The sequence below is a fragment of the Theileria equi genome, chromosome 3 (genome assembly GCF_000342415.1).
Source record: "Theileria equi strain WA chromosome 3, complete sequence".
NCBI classification, from domain to species: domain Eukaryota; phylum Apicomplexa; class Aconoidasida; order Piroplasmida; family Theileriidae; genus Theileria; species Theileria equi.
The window spans coordinates 839329-858414 of NC_021367.1; the positions used below are offsets into that span (position 1 = coordinate 839329).

Here is a 19086-nt window from a genome sequence, read left to right on the forward strand (position 1 = left end):
CCACACATTCCATTCTTTACCACACAGTTGCTGGGAAATTTCCTCTTTCCTTTTACGAGCCCATCAAACCCTCGGCAACTGACTCTATACTTGCACACACTCGTCCCGGGGACTCGCCAGAGCGTAGTGGCTACATTTACAAGCTCTAGAATCTACAGAACCATTCCTCTCTTTGGAATATACTCTGCAACGTATACACACTTACACATTCTTCGGGGTTAGCACCAGAGTCGCGGCTCCGCACGCGCCACCTGATGTCGTTTACCCAATCTGTGGCCGGGCGCGCCTAAATACCGCACACATCAACGTCGAGGGGAACGGGAGCGTTTATTCGTTAAAGATTCTACGTAGGTGTCGTTTTGGCCGATTGTAAGTGAGCCATACGGACCTTTGAGGAGGACTGGACCGGACCCTGGAGAGAGCGACGTTTACTCGTCAATTGGGAAAGCCTAGAGGACCACCGCTATAGAGACGAATTAGATACGCAAAAATGGCGACTATAGTGAGAATTGGGCCAAGTTTCACGCCCAAAAGGTCCCAAAACGCATCGCACAGCTCAGGCCTAATCGTTACAGGCGCAATCGACGACCCATTTTGCATTTCCTCCGAACTCACACCGAGCATAGGCTCACGCAACGGGCAGGGCAGCTCTTGTAGAGAGCCCATGAGCACGCCAGAGACCAGGAAGAAGGATCTGGTACAAGGAGTTTTTTCTAGACACGCCAGCAAGTCGACTTCCGTGGAGGCAATACAGCCACTCAAGGGGTTTCTATCGCCCGTGGACAAGTCAGAGGAGGCGTCTGAAAAGGGCTCAAGATCGACTCTGTACAGCGACTCTTGTGCGCCAGTTGTGACGCTAGAGGATGGTCGTCAAGACGATGAATCCACTCAGACTGTTTTGGAGTCTTCAGCTTCGTCGGAAACTCCCGCAACAAACGCTCAATTTTACACGTGCAAACAAATGATTGAGATTTCACCAAAGAGAATAGAGGACAATTATGATCTACCACTTTTCTTCCTAATCAGATTTGGGGGTCCGGCTTCGTCAGTTGGTGCCTCTGTGCTTAGAGACGGTGATTTGCTCAAGACTTCGATCCTCTCCAAGCTCAGTTACGAGGAAATGTACAGATACTATGCATGCATGTACAAGAGACTGCACGACAACGTCATGGCAAAGAATTGTGGAAAGAACCTAGACAAGACCAAACTCCACAGGAAAATGTCACGTGAGATACCTACTAAAACTTGGCAGAACCGAGAGAATCTATACAGCCAAATCGTGACGCAGAGCACGTGGAATCCCTTTTCCATTTTTGGCTCCTCACCTCCATACGCAAGCCTGCAGGACATCTTTAACATCAAATCCATACAGGATTACGTAACTCCAGATGTTTTTGGTAGAATGTGCAGGGTTTTGGGCCACACGAGGCACACGCTGCTCGAGTATTTGGAAAGGCACTGGAAGAAGGAATCCTACACCGCCAACTGGAAAGAGGACCCTCTTTTACACGAGGAAGTTGTCTGGTACCTCAAGGCAACTGGAAAGACTGTGGACAAGTCTGAATCAGTCTACACGTTGCAGAAATGCTACTGTGTAACTCCAAACCCAAACATTCGCTACAATTGGAACGATCCAAGAAACGCCCATATAAACCAGGAAAGACGAAGAATATCCACGTGGCAACCGATGGTTGGAGATGAGGAAATCAAGAGGATTGACGTGGAGCAGCTTCTGGAGGATATCGAGTATTACAAGAGGAGCAGAGAAGAATGCTCAGACCTCTGTGGAGGGTACCTGGAGAGCCCACAAGGCTCGCAATACACATCGCAACACGGGCACACAGATTTTAATGCCAGAGACGAGGAGAATACGGCGCAGGAATGGACGAGTGCCGGGAAGCGCCTCTGCCGGCATGCCCCTGAGGAGGGACTCTGGTCTGCCACTCAGTTTAAATCATAAATGTACAAACTAATTCTCTTTTCCGTATACACGTTTTCATTTGCAGTTTTATCGTAAAGATTTGCGCTCTTAGTCCACTTGGCCCATCGATTTTGGCTTTTGATGCTCAAATAGCATCCGGTGCCCGCAAAAAGCTCGCATGAGATGTGAATAGATAGCTAGGATGGCTAAAAGCCCATAAATTTGCAATGTGTAGGCGTTTATCGACTGTTTGTCCAGCGTAAGTTTTCTCTTTCGCTTTTTCGGCAAAATTTCATAAACTATCAGGAAATGAACTGGATATCACTGAAACATGTCTATTATATCCCATCGGAGGACTTTATGTCCATGTTGGCTCTGCTACACCTATCGTCGTTGACTTTGACTGGATTTGGCGTATTGAGACATTCCAAGGGAATAAACGAGATTAGAGTACACATATGGTCTCTTTATCTAGCGGCTGTGCTCTTTATTCTCTCGTTGGTCTTCTCCAGGAGGCAGCGAGAGGAGAAGGATGAAGCGTACATGAGCACTTCTAGCACATACTCGAGGCTTTTAAAGTTTATAATGCCCTTTCTCTTGCTCATTTCCATCGCATCTCTGATCACTTTTGCGGCTTTCCACGGGGTTATCATTGTACTGGCCATACATTTGACCTTGATTACTTTTGTCCTGACCGGCTTTCCAAGGTTGCTCCTCTGTATCTTGACGATAGCGGGGATATTCATCGGCACAGGCTTTCAGGTTATACTTGTAGGATTCCTCTACGGCAAGTCTGGGTCCCGAAAAAGAATTGTGGACCTCTCCGCGGACTTTAGGTACGGAACAGCCACGCAGACGAGGGTGGTTTTTTTGGATATACTTTTGCTCCTTCTACAGGTTATTGGAGGGTGTATATTCTACAGCAACCACTGGAAGCTGGGATACCTAATTTCACGCTACAAGGCGCGACCTGCCTATTTCATATCAAACATTGTTGGTGTAACGGAGATTGAGCATGCACTCATGACAAAGTACGGTTGCGGTTTCGAAGACTCTATAAACTACTCGGAATGCATGTCCAATTTGAGTCCAAGAGTTATTAAAACCAAGGAGGAACAGCCCTCACATGCTGCACAGGCGCCGTCCATTGATCATGACTCGGAGTGCCTGTCAAATTTGAACCAAGGACTTGTCAAGGCTAAGGAGAATGCTTCGCTGGTAAACAATAGAAAAGAAAGTTATAATTGGTCAACAAGATCATTTACACGTGGTAGTGATGGAACGCTATTTTCACAATCCACGGGTTTCAGCGACAAGGGTACAAGTTACGACTACTCAACATCCATTGATGGGTACATTCCCAGCTGTCCAGACGAGGAGGAAGATGAGGAGTGGGTTAAAATTTGCAATGAGAACATTTCCACAAATAAAAGACTAGCAAAACGTACAGGAACAGCAGATGCCATAAAGCCCAGCGGATCGTTTGCAAAAATGGGCAACTTTGCATACATTGACGCACGATTCCAGACTCCAAGGAGGGAACGAAGTGCAACAATGTACGAGTCTCGCCTAGGTAGTGGTATATCATATGGAGAAAGTTTAGATGCTATTTTATCCAGAAAGCACAATAGTAGGAATAGCACAAAACCCTTTACAAGCTTTTTATTTTCCAGAGATGCATTTGGGAGTGGGTCAATATCTCGTTCATTTGAACCGTCACTCGTTTCAGGTGACTCTCTAGATGCCACCCCAATGGAGTTGTCATCTATTGACTACTCTGATAACCTACAATTGACCATTAAAGGCATGAGCTCAATTGGTGCGACAAGAATTGCACAAGGTGATGAAATTGACACTAGTACAGGGTTTCGTCCGCAAACTAGAGCCATGAGGATCATTAAGCAGGGGCGCAGAAATAGCATAGAGATTCCAGTGCCGCCCATTGAGTACAAGGTGGAACACTCATCAAAACATGCCTCTGAATTTCCATGTGATGAAGATGCAGAAACTAGCAAGAGGGCACACTCTACCTCAATCACACCAGAAAAACGGACAAATACCCATATGGATACGATCCTATCAAAATATTCAGACTATAGAATGTTGAGTATGCCGCCAGAGGGGCTATTCCACAGTGAGTCGCTATCACGTGAACTGGAGGAAATGAATCAAGATATGACCGCACTTCGGGATCTTGAAATGTCTGTAACGAACCCATTCCTCAAGCTCGTATACCTTCTTTTACCAAAGTGTATAAAGGATGCGTTGGATGTTTGCGGAGGCAAGTATGAGAAGCTCAAGGGTAAGCGGGAAATTATGGAAAAGAGTAGGTGGCCAGAGGATTTATTGGTGCCAAGTAGGAACACTTTTGATATGTTTCATAGCCCTTCAATTGAAGCAATGTATGTGCATTGGATGGATTCATTTAATGCATACTTTTATGGAATTACCAAAAAGGAAACGTTTTCAATTTGCGTATATACTCTAGTCGCTTCGATTATTTTATGCCTACGTCACATTCTAACAATGGACAATGATGATGCCGCTACCTTTACAAGTGGCTATAAAATTGGACTTTTGATTGCAAGGTACATTTTACAGGCAATTGTGGATTTGCTCTGTATGATTCCCATCTTTAGGACTTCGTGGAAGGTACACAATAAGAGCAACATGAGAAGGACATACTTTGTCATGCTCTTTTTGTGCCTTTTCCAGTACCTTTTGAACATTTTCGATCTCTGCATGTGCATTGGGCTAAATAATCCTGGATATGCTATGTACAATACTGTTATAATGTCGCTGCTGTTAACAAAGACCAGCGCTCTCCTTATTCTCAGGTTGCCAACTTACATCTTTCTCTACCTTTTATACTTTTCCACCTTCTTGATCATTCACAAGACCCATGTCAAGCACAAGATTTACCGCTGGCTCTTGATGGAGGTGTTTTCGCAATTCATTATTGGAGCTGGAACCTACTGCTTTTGCGCCAGGCCAATAGACACGAATCGGCGCCTGCTCTTTTCCATGTACATTTTACCGTACATTACCTACCTCAACAAGCGGTTCAAGGGCCAAGTTTTGGGACATGCAGAGTCGAGGGGCTACGCATTTGAGCAGGGCGAGAACTACGAGGGCTCCATTGGGGGACTCGCAAGGGGCGACCACGAGGTGTCTATACGACACGAGGACAAGGGATCGATTAATGATGGCAGAGGCTTCTTTGAGTACCTGGGCTCCATCGAGGAATCAGGGCCCACCAAGTTGCCAATGGCATCCATTTGATTTTTAAATGTACTTTTTTCTACTCTGTATTTTTGCACATGTAGATTGTTTCCTAGTGGCAAATACAAGCACTTTGGTGTCTAGAGGCCAAAACGGCGGCGACTTGGCCTTTAACACACACATTTGCGAAAAATTCCCGAGGATCAAGCCAGTTTATATAAATAGGCGCGAAATTTATCGGTTGAGGAGGCAGCGAGAGATTCTGGAGGCAATCGACTACATACTCTTGAAACGTAAGTTTTTGAAACCCTCAGGTTTTGAGAAATGGCGAGTATACGCAGTATAGGAGCATAAGTGACTGAAAGGAGCTATATGGCGACCTCTGGGAGCCTATAGAAGAGTAGGATTCTCACTGTGCAAGTACGACTATAAGGAGTACTGAAACAGATGACCTACCGACGTCGAAGACTAGGTAGTAATGGCTAGCCTATGAGCGTAGCGAATAGAAAAACCTGTGTATTCACAGTGTTCAGTGAATACTCTTTCTAACGGTGAGCTACTTATGAAGGAGTCTATCTCTACTGTATGCTCCCTTTGGTCGCATTGAGACTCTCATGGATCTCAGAGTTTTGAAGGAGCATACTCTCTAATCATGGAGGATGAGCAAAGTGTTAACGTTAAATGTAAAGTGTGGTGGAAACCCATGTAATTGCAGTAATAGTAGCGATATTATTGTTAGCAAAGATGAGACTATTGATAATGTCACCAGTTTTATCGCCTATAGTCACTCCATAAAGAAAGGAGAGTCATTTACTCTAAGTCAGAATCTAGATGGAGGTGAGAGTCTAGATAGTGGTGATATCCAAGATGTTGAAAAAGTAGCAGTTTACTATTGGGATAGGGATTCACAGCACAAAACACCACTTCTTCTAAACATTACTCAGAAAGACAATCCAAAATCATTATATTATCTGAGATATGAAGACGGTGAACCAGAAGGAAACCCTAATCCAAAGGTTTGGAAACAATATAACGGCGTTGGAACATCCCTACAAGATTTGTTGGATGATAGGAATTTAGGCAGAAATAATGTCTTCCCTCTCGATCTTAATGAGCCTACAAAACGTCTGGACACGGGTACCGATGTTGCGAAGAAAGCGGAGGTACAACTTGTTCAAACAAGTCCTCTTACTGACAGTGATTACAAGATCACAATGTATAAACTTAATGGCAAAGATGGGGAAACAAAATTTTCGAGAGCAATGTATGATAAGGGTAAAGCTAATGGTATAGTTATTCCAGATGATATACTTACTAGTATCAAGCTTTACTCATCGTCAGTGAGCTCTATACCCATTATGGTTGAGTTTGTGAAAAGTGGGAAAGCAGGATCAGAATGGTTTTACAATACTAATTCTCAGGGTACAAATTGGCAAGGAGATGGTGGAAATACATTCTATGGTAGTGATAGACAGCTCACAGAGAGCTTTACCAAACGATTAGATGAACTCACCTGTGAACACCATGGTGGAGTCACCATTGATTTATCACATAAAACATCTATAGCTCAACAGAGATACTGTTGCAATGAGCATGGAGGTAAGAAGGGTGAAGGTGGAAAGGTCTCTGTTAAGGAACAAAAGGTTTCTTGCCAGAGGCCAGATCACAGTACAAGTTCCCTTACGGTCTACAAGCACTCCATTAAAGAGGTTGACCTTAAACTAGGTGGCATTAAATTCTACCTTAATAATGATAGTTCTAAACAGAATAGGAAACATGTAAGATCTAGAAATTTAAAACTACCTATAGAAGGCCAGGTAGATGTTTGTGTCTTCTATTGCGCTGGGAATAATCCGGTATTAATCTATGTTTATGCCAATAGGAGTACAAAATCTCAGGGAAGCTCGGGCTGGTACAGGAAAAGCAAAAGAGGTTATGAAAGTAACTGGAGTAAAATTTCGAATATGCCACAATATATAACACCCGATACGATTAACAATTGTAATAGTTGGAACAAACTTGTAGGAATCTTTAATCAACTTAAATGTGAAAGCTTCCAAAGATGTCCCCCTGAACCTTTACCAGAACGTTCTGATGCCGGTGAAGTACGGACTCATAACCAGGATGATGACATTAAGTTGGAAGAATCTGAGCCTGAAGTTGACTCATATAAAGTACGAGGTGATGCTGGACCTATAGAACCTCTTGGCCCACTTGGCAAAGGAGCTGGTAAAGATAAAACTGAAGCAAAACACGTTACTAGTGCTAAAGATAGTGAAGATAAAGAAGCTAAAGTAGTCTCTGAAATTGTTAAAAAAGAATCTGAACCTGGTCCAGAAGGTGCTGGTAAAGGACCTCAAGGAGAGTCATTTCAATTCAAAATTCCTGGTGCTCTATTTACTGTTGTTGATGAAGCTGCTAAACTACTTTATGGTATTCTATCTCCTCAACGTAAAGCTAGTAGAGATCCTGGTGCTGCTAGACCTGATACTGGTGAACTTATTGGACCTGCTGGTACTCAAGGTAGAGATGATCCTTCTGGAGATAGTGCTGGAGGACCAGGTTCTGTTCCTACTAGTCCACCTAGTGGTCAAACTCGTACTCAAGTACAAGAAGCTGATGTTCCTCAATCTGGAGTTCGTGGAGGACCTGCTGGACCTCCTGCTGAATCTTCTCCTACTGCTTCTACTCCTGTTACTACTCAAACTGCTCAAGCTCAAGAAGGCCCTTCTGGAACTTCTCAAATCTTTCCTTGGAAAGAGACTGTCTTTGGAACTCTCGCTACTGTTGTATCCGGATTAGTTGGGTTCGCGGGATTGAAGTTTTATAAGAGCCGTAGTGGAGACCCTTGGGTTAGACAGATATAGGGGTCTATGGACTCTCCATTAGGGAGACTAGGGACTCTATACTGATTAGTTGGTCTAATGGAGTACTACTATGGATATACTATGAGGCCCTAGCTCCCTTTAGTCGCATACTTTGGAATCCTCTTACTTTTACATATTACTCTTCGTCTACATTTATATATCGACACCATTACACCAATTTACAGAAAGGGGACTATCAATTGGTAGAAACATTGACCCTGAGGTAATCGAGGGGATTTCTCTGGTTGAAGTAATTTTAAACTCGGACTGTTCCCATGCTACTCTCTACGTTTCGATAGCAGGTGACCCGTTTCAGCAACGACAAGTACGTTTACTGTTTTAAGGAGTTTATACATTTATAGGGACTCTCTTGGCTGACCAAGAGGACCAAACGTTTGCGTTACTTGATGGCTCAACTGCTCAATCATCGCAAAAACGTACCGACAATATCCTTCAAGAAGCACGATTTATTAGAACAATCCAGTAAGTTCTAGAAACGTATATAGATATACATCCTTTGCAGGGATTTTGACCGACTTGCAACAAATGCGTCAAGCACAACTAGAGCGCGAAGAGGAGCAACCCAAACCACCTCCTCCAAAGCGAGATGGATTACTCCTAATGGAGAGTGTTTAATTGTGATGAGACTAAATCGCAGACCACAAGGCCCTTTTATCGCATAGAAAATTTATAATTGTGAGAGACCATTGGCTCACCATATAAATTTATACACCATGGAATTTACGCACATGCTCGATACATCATCCACTTTAACATTGTACAAAAGTGCATGCAGGGGACTCAGAGTTTTGGATTAAAATGTCTAGGATGAATGAAAAATTAAAACCACACGGTGATTTACTATTAAAAATCAAAGTCCAGATAATTGCTGGCTGTTAAAATCAAAACTGCGTTTAAAAATTCTAGGCATTTCTCACTGCAAATAAATTCTATACTTAGGACTTTTGAGTCCACTTGCTTTTAAGTTCACTGTAACTTTTATCAAAAAGGTCCTTTTTAATGCTATACCATATTCCGTCGGGTTTTTTCTCATAGTAGAGAGTTTCCAAAGTCTGCTCCTTCTTTATATCCAAATAGACCAACATACGATTCCCCTGTGAGAAGAATAAACAGAAAAGACATCTTTCATTATCATTTTCAGCTTTCCAAAAGAGTATATTCCCATCAGATACACTTTCAATGCGTCTATTCTGAATAGGTATGTACCTGGTCATGTCGATTCCAAACATTCTGTACTTGTAGAGATGCAGAGCTGTGCCATCAATATTTTTAAAGTCCAATTTAACGTTTGTGTATTTATACTTGCAGTTGATGTTCTTGATGGAATCATCAGAGATTGTTCTGAGAGTGCTGGAAAAGGTTGAGGATGACATAGTTTCCCATTTGGACCCATTAAACTTGAAATAGGTGATACTTTCCTTATCTCCAGTTTTTGTGGTAACTGAACAAATGTTGCTTTTATCGTCCGTGTAGAAATGTGCTCCAACAAATCGCTCTCCAAGTTTAGCTTTCCAGAGTTCAGATCCGTATTGCAAACAACTGACCAGGTAGAATGATGGACGGACCATAGTATTCAACAGTCCTCCATCATTGAATGTTACAAAGTTGCATGTAACACGGGACAAGGACATGAGGTCAAGCATGATGCCTCCAGGTTTCAAGTGCAAAAAGTGCTCCAACCTGTTAAAATATACAGTGTATTCCAGGGGAGATATTCCTCCATCGACCTTTTCAAAGCATCTGGGATAGACCAAGCCGTGACCTTTGATCTCCAAAAGGTATAGGATGCCATGACCTTCCAAAGAAAAGATCCTAATGTCAATGCATCTTTCGTCTCCAGAGGCTCTCCAGACGGTTATTTCGGAATCAGCGACTCTAGTAACGTACTCGGTAGCCTTCATGCTGTGCGACCTATAGGTAACTTCATTGTATAAGTACTCGTAGGTAATGACTTTCTCCTTATTTTGTTCCCGATCAAGATGGAGAGTCGTAGGCAAGGGTCCAGTATGGTCAGTATTCTCATGATCCTGAGCCCGTATCGGTTCAAGTTTCTGTATAAACTTATTCGCATCCCTCGCTGATTTCCCACTTCTCATTATGGAGTGTTTATTGGAGAATTCATCTTCTGATATGCTTCTCCACCCTGAAGACACCTTTTCAAAACGCTTTGATTCCGTTAAGCAATTCCTGGAAACGACAATTGTTAGGATTTTTGCGTCTTCTTTGGCATAGCTGTAACAAGACTTCCATTTTTCATTTTCTGAAACATCCCAAATGGTCGCATATCCATCTACGATGGATGTAATAGCAACATCTTCCTTTGGTTCATAGATGGAATAGATGAGACCATCTTGCACGTTCCTAGAAAACTCCACTAGGTCATTGTCAACGTTGTCAATATCGACAATGACATCTGTAGCATTGCCGTTTTTAACTCTCTCAAGTTTCTCGTTAAACCATTCCTCACTAATTGAAGTCCACATTCCATATTTGTTCTCAAAGTACTTGTAAATGGTTTTACCGCAATATTGAACATGAAGTTTGAGTAACCTTGACATGCCTCTGTAACATAAGAGGGCTCTATAACAAATGGTGTCCTTATAGGCGGTCCATATGGGCACATCTCCATCCACAACTTTGTTAAAGGTCATGTCACCCTTTGGAAAGAAAGTCTTGCATGTAATCTCCTCATATCTTTCCAGAGCCACATGCACGAAATTGTAACTATCACTACGAATATCCAAGACAATTGTTGGATCAATATAATGCTGTGATGAGGATTCTGTGCAATGACCCATCATTGCCTTCAACTTGGCATCGTAGTCATTCTGGTCGGCATCCTTCCACGTAGCCATACCCTTGACAAAGTACCTGATATTTTGTCCACAAACGCCATCTATGCTCAGAGCAAGTCGTGAAATATTATTCTTTGAAGTGAAATAGACCATGGAGCATTTTTCGTTAGTACCTTCAGCTCTCCAAACTTCCACATCGCCGTCCTTCACCTTGGTGATATAATCCTCGCCCTTTGGGAAGAATGATTTGTGGGTTATACCATCATCAGTGTGTTCACCAAAGTTTATCTTTGGATTATTTCCACGAATAATGTCCACCGTTACCGGAGAGGAAGACTCGATTACCTGGGAAATCTCTTGAGCTTGAGCTTCTTTGGGAGTTTCTACGACATGTTCCCTAGTCTTTGGTTTCTTCATCTGTTGATGTCTGGCATTAAAAAAACCCTGGGGGATCTTCACCCACTTGTCACCATCCTCAACATAGCATATCATGTTACCTCTAATGTTGATTGAAAGAATCGAAGGAAATCCCTCTCTGGAGTAGGTGTAAGCCATTGTAGCTTTCTCTCCATTTTCGGACTTCCAAATGCAAACATCTCCGTCCACAATCTTGTCAAAGAATTCGTCCTTGGGGAAGTAGGACTTGTGAAGAACTCCGTCTTCCAGTGTATCGTAAACATGGGCTGCAGTGCATTCACCATTTTTCAAGTCTAGAGCATCATTCTTGTGGTCCACCCTTTTCATTTCCCTCATCTTTGGAGGCTTAACTGCCATCATTTCTCCGGATTCCGACAAGAGTTTAGTGGATTCCAAAGGAACAGGTGGTGTAGAAGGTCTCCTTGTGGTTTTTAGAACCGGCTCGGGGTCCAATCCTTTCACTATATTCGTGGGAGTGTTTGGTTCAATGTCCGAAGTAATAGGTTTGATAAGACCCGAAAGAGGTACACATGCAGGAGATGCTTCAGTGCTTGGCAAAACTTTGTCTTTACGTTCCTGATGGTCTGGCTGTAAAGCCGGAGGTGGATTATCAAATGTGTTGTGCCCCTTCATGGAGGCAAACCGAGTATTAAATCCATTCTCATCCATGCTCTTCCAGAGTCCCTGGACCTTTTCAAAAACGAGGTAGGAGTTTGCTTCACCAGTTTTTACGTACATTTGTAAAAGGGAATTGTATCCTGGCTTGGAATACAAATATGCTTCTGTGCAGACAGACCCCGATTCCCTCCAAATGACATTTCCGGCATCCATTAATTGAGACAACGCCGTATCTTCATCTTGAATGAAGATTACTGTCCTCACAACGCCAGATGTGTTGCAAATATGCAATACCCTGGACGGGTCATTATCTGAAATGTCTAATAAAACTCTTCTTCTCTGTTTAACCTTAGGCTCTTCCACTGGTGCTACCTCATTCTCAGCTTGAGTGTTCTTTATATCCCCAACTAGCTTTAACAAATCTTGGTAGGGAGAGTTACTTTGGGTTGACACTGTACTAGTGGGTCTTGGGCCATGAACCTTTTTGTTTTGCAGATCCACAGTTCCATGTGGACCTTCTACTAGAGGTAGTTTAGCATGGCTACCATTGTGTGCCTTTGGTTTGGGTTCTCTGGTCATGTCAGATCCTCCCTGGGTATTTGGGTGGCCGTTGCCATGAGACATCCCGGGCACAGCCCTCAAGTGTTGAGGATGATCCGCGGATGGATTCGACCGATTTTGCATCTTCTGACCATCTACGTCCGTTAAAACTTGTCCATTTCCATTCTTCCTTTTGGTTATTCCTAGCTTATCATCAAATTCGTTCTCAGTAATACTCCTCCACTGTCCACCAACTTTCCCAAAGTGCAAGTTCTCATTCCTAAGCTTCACTCTGAGTTGGAGATGAATGAGAGTGGACTCATTCTCCCCTTGGAACTTGTAAATTGTCACTTGCGTGCACTTTTTATTCTCTCCTTCCTCCCAGATGAGACTTCCTCCATCTACAACTTTGGTAAACGAGGTGTTAGGCGTCTGAATAAACGTTTTATACTCTATTCCATCTTCATGTCCCTGGTCCAAAGTGATGCTGGGATCGGCATTGGAAATGTTCAGAATCTGCGTGGAGTTTGAAGGCTTTGCAGCCAATACGAATCCACCAGAACTGAATGATATACACGAAAATATGAAGGATAGGATTCCTGCAAATCTCATTCCTATGAGGAGCTCAGAGGCAGGAAGAAGAGCCCATGAATTGGAGGCACATGGGGTCCAGGAATGGAGATTCGTAGAGGAAGATGTGCAGGTTTTGAGTAGATTCCAGGAATGTAAAGCGCAAGAATAGGAGGGTAATAATGGGTATTATGCTACATGTACCTTCAGTCCGCAAGAAAGGAGGAAGAAGGTCGTGTGTGCATGAATCCCAACCTTCTGCTCCAAAACTCTTATTCCTCCTTCTTCTCTGGTCTATCCAGCTACCTGTAGAATTTCTGATGTAACAAAAGACTTGGAAATTCCCCAACAATGGCTATGGAATTCTCATGGCTCAAGTGTGTATCTGTCGGTTCTACACATTCTTCCATTTTGATTTGTACAAGTGTATCGATGGTTGAACCTTGCAGAGGATTCATAGTTTCTTCGTCAGCTTTGCTGTCATTGTCGTTGCCCCTCCTCCTTCCTCCACATACTTCTGACACCCTTAACAGATGGAAGTCCAACTTGCCAAATGCTATTATCCTTGAAACTAGCACTGAGAACACACCTAAGACGTATGGATGTGTATGGTAGAAATTACGGTCTCTATGGACCACAGACAACCGTCTGGATTCTTTCGACGGTACTATAAATTACTGCATTGTGAGTTTATACAACTTTTGTGTATTTTTGTGTGATGCTTTTAACTATAATATTCTCCTTCTGGAGAGTAAATCCCAGTAGGTCATGTATCTTCCTCCCTATTCTCTTCACCAGCAGGTGCAGAAAGGTCCTTCATTGAGTGTAGCCTATGCTCGAAGTATCTCTTGTCCACATTCTTCCACATACTACCATCCTTCTCAAAACAAAAGGTTTCATCTCCAGCACCTCTAGTATAGACACTGAGAAGAGAGGGGTACCCTTCCCTGGAGAATAGGTAGGCACCTGTACATCCTTCTTGAGTGTCTGTAGCAGTCCAAAGCGTATCTCCGTTATCCACCACTGATACTATAGAAGATCCATCCTTGGGGACAAAAGCTCTATGATTCACTCCATGAATCCGATCACCAGCTAGAGAGAATAAAGAAGAGTCCGGAGAAGAGATGTCCAGAGTGGTTCCTTCTAGTCCTTTAACGGTTTCTTTAGGTACAACATTACGGAGTTTCTTCTGAGTAACTTGTAATGGTCTCTCTCCAAGTTGAACCTCTGAGGGAACCTGTAATGGTCTCTCTCCATTCATCTCTGGAAAGTGTTCATGTAGCCACTTTTCCAACAATGGTGCCAAAATAGGGACAATCTGAATGGCAACCATATGATGTCCACATCCCTTCCATTCTACGAGTTTTGCAACCTTACTTTCCTTGAGTCTCTTATTAACCATCTTCCTTGGACCCTTTACGTCACAGTGGTTATCATCAATAGTATGGATAAATAGTGTTGGTAAATCTTTGGGATAAAACTGTTTCCTATGATTCTTCATAGCCCTTCTGCATGCACTAAAAGGAGACATCGCCATATTTCTAGTGTATCGATCACTATAATAAAGTGGGTCAGTATGATAATCGGCAAATCTTTCAAAGTGGAGAGCAATGTTATATGGATATTGGTATGGACTCTTTGATTTTGGATCCATCCAGGCGATAGCCTCTTCAAATGGTCTTGCTACTTGTTTGTACCACACATCAAGGTATGGATCAACATTAAGCATGGCAGAAAGACCAATTAGACCATCCACAAATTTTGCATTGGGATTCTTTGTCTCCTTGTAAAACTTTTGCACAGCTCTTATAACCATATTTCCTCCCATTGAATAACCCATGAAGATGATCTTTCTATTAGTCTCATGACTAGCTATTACTGTGGTATCATCCCACTCTTCATTAGGATATCCAAATTTACCCCTCCTCATTATACTTACAAACTGAAGTAAATCATAAATATAATCCATGAATTGCTCGGTATGACATCTTCGTTCAGTCTTGGATTCGGAAAAGCCATGTGACTGATGGTCATAACAGTAGACGTTATATCCAAGTCTATTAAGGGCTTCTACAAAGGTAGCCCTGTATTGAGACCTGTGAAGAATATCTAGCGGGTTCATTCCTTCTAGGGTCTTGTACTCAAAGTAAGATCTATAGCGTTCTGCATTTGATACCTTCTTGACAGTTACTGGTTCATCAAAAATACTGCAATAGGGGAATATCTCGAAGCCATAACGCTCATAGTTCCAGTCCATGTTAAATGTGAGAAAGTCTGACGTAAGATGTGAACGAGCTCCATGGACAAGAAGAATGTCTGCTTTGGCATCTTCAACTCTGGAGGCATATGTTGCAATCTTTATACCTTGCTTATTCTTAAAACTGCTCATTATGATTTTTCCGTCACCCTTGTGAGTGTAAATTGGATTATTCCTACCGGCCAAAATGTCCTCGTATTCATCCTTGGTGATAGTCACCCACTTTCCATCAAGTTTTCCGTAATAGATAATTTTATTCTCCTTCTTGGTATTCGTGGTAAATAGAGCACCAAGTGAGGTGTCATCACCTATACCATGAAAACTAAAGTGGACGGAGAATCTGTCATCCGAAGACTCCCAGATGATATCCTTACCCTGCACTACCTTGTTCATTCTAAATCCCGGAAGAACATGGTGTCTGTTTTCTACTATAATGTCAACTTGGTATTTGTCAATGAAGAAGAGTTTTTCATCAACATTGGATATGTCCAGAGTAACCCTATCATCGAAGGTTGACCTGTCAAAGCCAGCCTTGGCTAAGTCTTCCAGATACCCATTCTTGTCAACAGACTTCCATGACCCACTCATCTTGGAGTAGTAGAGGATATTCTCATTCTCATATGGGTCCTTTGTGACTATCCAGAGGAGTTTATGATCTCCCTCTCTGGGATAAAGAGTGAGTTTGGTACACCACTCATCCTTCTTTTTCTTCCATATGGTAGTACCACCACGGTTTTTGGTCTTAATTTCTGATACCCTAGTCGTACTTCTGGTTCCATAAACTGCAAAGGGGGACTTGGGAGACTCATTAATATAAAAGTTCCAGTCGCTTTTTCCTTCATCAAGTTTGAAGGTCTTCTTGTCAAAATCATGATTAATGATCGAGAGTGCATTAAAGTGGTCATAAAATTCTTCTTCACCTATGGAGGACCACTTACCATCCTTCTTGAGAAAATAGCAGGCATTCTTTGTCCCATTTAAATCTATAGTATATACATGGATAAGATCAAGTAGATCTTTTCTAATACAATGTGTGACTTTGACAAATGCTCCCTTGGGAGAACATTCGCAGATGGTGGTATCTCCTTCCACCACCTTGTCTATAAAACAATCAGACTTTGCTGTATATGATGGTGTCTCTATATTATGTGGCTTTAGATTAAACGTTTCAAAGATGGAGAGGTCAGGTTTATTTATGTCCAGAGTAACTCCAGCAGTCTTCGCCGGAGAATTCTTTGACCCTGTAATCGAGGCTACAGATGCCTCATACAATAGGAAGAAAAGGCAAAGTATCAAAGCCTTCATTGTTGCCTTCCCCTCCAACTACCCATAGCACCAATACAAATAATCTCTAGATTGCGTATGGGGAATAATAACTTCCATTCTCTAACAATGACAAGTTAGTGAACTATTGATAATATATTGTCTCTATAAGAATCTAGATATTCATGAAAGTACAATTTAACCTTGTACCGTGATAATGCAGAATGAGGAGTCGTGAATGTGATATGCTTAATGTGGGAAAAGTAATGGGCATGCTCAGTGCTCTCTTAGAAAACTTGCCAAAACACTCGACTGTGTGAAGTATTGGAGGATTTATGGAGATGTTTCATTACAAGCTGTAGCATTATGATGTGTAGTTAGCATTCCATTGGTTATGACAACTTGCACTCTCCGTGTGTTATTTTCCCCTACACACTTTGTAATGGAATCCCAGAGAATATTGGCTGTAATAACGTTAAAATTCATGGTAAAGGTGTTGCTGTAACTATACAAGGTGGATGATCGTTACATTACACCCTTGTGATGAACAGGTGAAAACTCCGAGAATGTGAGATTCCATCGGTTAAATCACATCCTTTTAACATCCACATTGTGGAATATGACGTTTGAGTTAATATAGTAGAGCTTAAGCGGCCAAAAGGTCATACAGTACTGGCCCAGTGATCCATGGTCGTGCACATGTGTAGTTAGTTTTCCCTATTGAAGATCCAGTTAGGGGCAACATTGATGGGTCCTAATAGTTTATCATACATGGGTACTCGGACTAGTACCAGAGTCAAGGTCATCCATTGTGAAAGTTGTACAGGGAATACCACCCTCTTGGCGTGCATAAATTTCCGGAGTCATGAGGAATCCCTTTATTCTTAAGACCATCTTGTTGATCATGGATCTTCCATACGTATTAGGTCCACTAGGACCATTCCGTTCCATGTTCATAGAGCAAGATGGACGACCATGCAGAGATGGAAGTGGAGTGATGGAGACTCTATGAGCGGAGTGAATAGAGAAGAAATGGCGAGTATACACACTATAGGAGCTTGTGTATTCATTAGTATGAATAAGAATGAGAATCTGGTATGGAGTAGTTAAGCTTCTGGAATCTAAATTATGGTACCATGGCTTAGACTGATGGAGGATGGCTCTGCCTACTACTATGCAAATCCTTCCAGAGTGGGTACTTAATCTCTTGGTAAGCAGAACGGTAAATACTGCACAAAAAACTGCCAAACCGGAACTTGCCAATGCAACTGCAGAAGTGAAGGAGGTCAAACTTGTGATCCTGACAAATGTACATCTACTAACTGCCAATGCTGTAAAGACAATGATGGTGGTGCTATATCCTCTTTTAACACATTCACATCCCAGGGTTTAATGATAGTCTTGGCCTTTACTGGAGATGGTTACCTTAAGACTTATTCTAGGTATGAGAATGATAGGAGTAAGTGGCCTACTAAAGACTATGGGTTCTGGAAGTCCTTAGGATACTGGACATGGAGTGGAATGTGGGTAGCATGCAAGAGTGTTAAGTCCTCCTTTACCACTAATGTCAGATGCAAAGTTTTAGGTAAATCAGAGGCTCTCCTAATTGTCTATGAAGATCAGGAATTTTAGTGCATAACCACTAGGGAGCTCTTTGAAACTCAATCACTCATCCCTGGACATTCGTCCATGCATTAAGAAGTCTAGTGGAGAGTCTGGGAATCCTACTGGACTGCGAGGACTCATACCGAGGAGACATCCAATGCTAAAGAGTTATGCTCATGCTGTTTGTCAGTTGTCTGATAAGGATAGAGACAGTTGGCCTACTTCACGTTATGGGTTTTGGAGTTCTTTTGGATATTGGTGTAAATGTGGTTGTCGTGGTCTCTATACTAGTCTTCCTAAGCTTTTGACTTTTGATATGAGGACTACTTTGACTCATAAGGATGATCGTTTGTTTATTTTAGTTACTTGTGACTTGCCCACAGATGAATAGTTTGTTGATACGTAATGTAGTTTTTTTTATTATTTCTTAATTGCAATAATGTTAAATTCTTTTATATACTCTACTTGTTACTTAGTCTCTGTGAAGCCTTTTGAACTTGAGGCATTTACTGATGAACTGTTCATGCCTTCATAATCTATTTAAATGAAATCAACAACAAATTACCTACCCCGTACGTACCGGATTGTTATTAGTTCCTACCCTTCTTGACTCCTACGGATTTTCCGTAGGTTATTCCATACTACCCTTGTAGACCCTCTGGAAGACTCTTTAGAGGTTGAATTCCCATAGTGGATTGTGAGAGGTTCTTCCTCTTTGTCGAGGTTTCCGAGGAACCTTTCGAGAATGTCTTCCAGCTTTTCTTCTGGAGCTCTTTATTCAACTCCTCTTCTTCGATCGTGAGTTACCGAATCAAAGGTGGTACGTAGTATTCTAGTCTGCATGTAAGCTCTGATTTTTGTGGGCAAAGCTATTTTCTCTAGGTGCTTCGCGTGGTATTTTGTAAGTACATGCTATGTTATAGTCTTGGTGGGTACTTAAAGGTAGGGTCCTGTACCTTGGGTAGATGAGCATAATGCTAACTACGTAGT

The 19086-nt window shown here is 42.3% G+C and overlaps 6 protein-coding genes across 6 annotated transcripts; 4 read left to right on the plus strand and 2 right to left on the minus strand.

Moving 5' to 3' along the window:
* Positions 1-490: 490 nt before the first annotated feature.
* BEWA_003990 (hypothetical protein) lies at positions 491-1960 on the plus strand (the record flags this gene model as incomplete). Its single annotated transcript, XM_004830600.1, has 1 exon — positions 491-1960. One exon carries the CDS (start codon positions 491-493, stop codon positions 1958-1960), a length of 1470 nt encoding a protein of 489 aa, XP_004830657.1.
* Positions 1961-2230: 270 nt separating this feature from the next.
* On the plus strand, positions 2231-5203 carry BEWA_004000 (hypothetical protein; the record flags this gene model as incomplete). The annotated part of the gene is made up of 1 exon (XM_004830601.1): positions 2231-5203. The coding sequence occupies one exon, from the start codon at positions 2231-2233 to the stop codon at positions 5201-5203; it is 2973 nt and encodes a 990-aa protein (XP_004830658.1).
* Positions 5204-5802: 599 nt separating this feature from the next.
* BEWA_004010 (hypothetical protein) lies at positions 5803-8504 on the plus strand (the record flags this gene model as incomplete). Its single annotated transcript, XM_004830602.1, has 3 exons — positions 5803-7978; positions 8196-8335; positions 8373-8504. The coding sequence occupies 3 exons, from the start codon at positions 5803-5805 to the stop codon at positions 8502-8504; spliced, it is 2448 nt and encodes an 815-aa protein (XP_004830659.1).
* A 462-nt stretch (positions 8505-8966) lies between these two features.
* Positions 8967-13013, minus strand: BEWA_004020 (hypothetical protein; the record flags this gene model as incomplete). The annotated part of the gene is made up of 1 exon (XM_004830603.1): positions 8967-13013. One exon carries the CDS (start codon positions 13011-13013, stop codon positions 8967-8969), a length of 4047 nt encoding a protein of 1348 aa, XP_004830660.1.
* A 724-nt stretch (positions 13014-13737) lies between these two features.
* BEWA_004030 (hypothetical protein) lies at positions 13738-16533 on the minus strand (the record flags this gene model as incomplete). The annotated part of the gene is made up of 1 exon (XM_004830604.1): positions 13738-16533. One exon carries the CDS (start codon positions 16531-16533, stop codon positions 13738-13740), a length of 2796 nt encoding a protein of 931 aa, XP_004830661.1.
* Positions 16534-17523: 990 nt separating this feature from the next.
* BEWA_004040 (hypothetical protein) lies at positions 17524-18123 on the plus strand (the record flags this gene model as incomplete). Its single annotated transcript, XM_004830605.1, has 3 exons — positions 17524-17586; positions 17710-17950; positions 17993-18123. The coding sequence occupies 3 exons, from the start codon at positions 17524-17526 to the stop codon at positions 18121-18123; spliced, it is 435 nt and encodes a 144-aa protein (XP_004830662.1).
* Between the last annotated feature and the right edge of the window lie 963 nt (positions 18124-19086).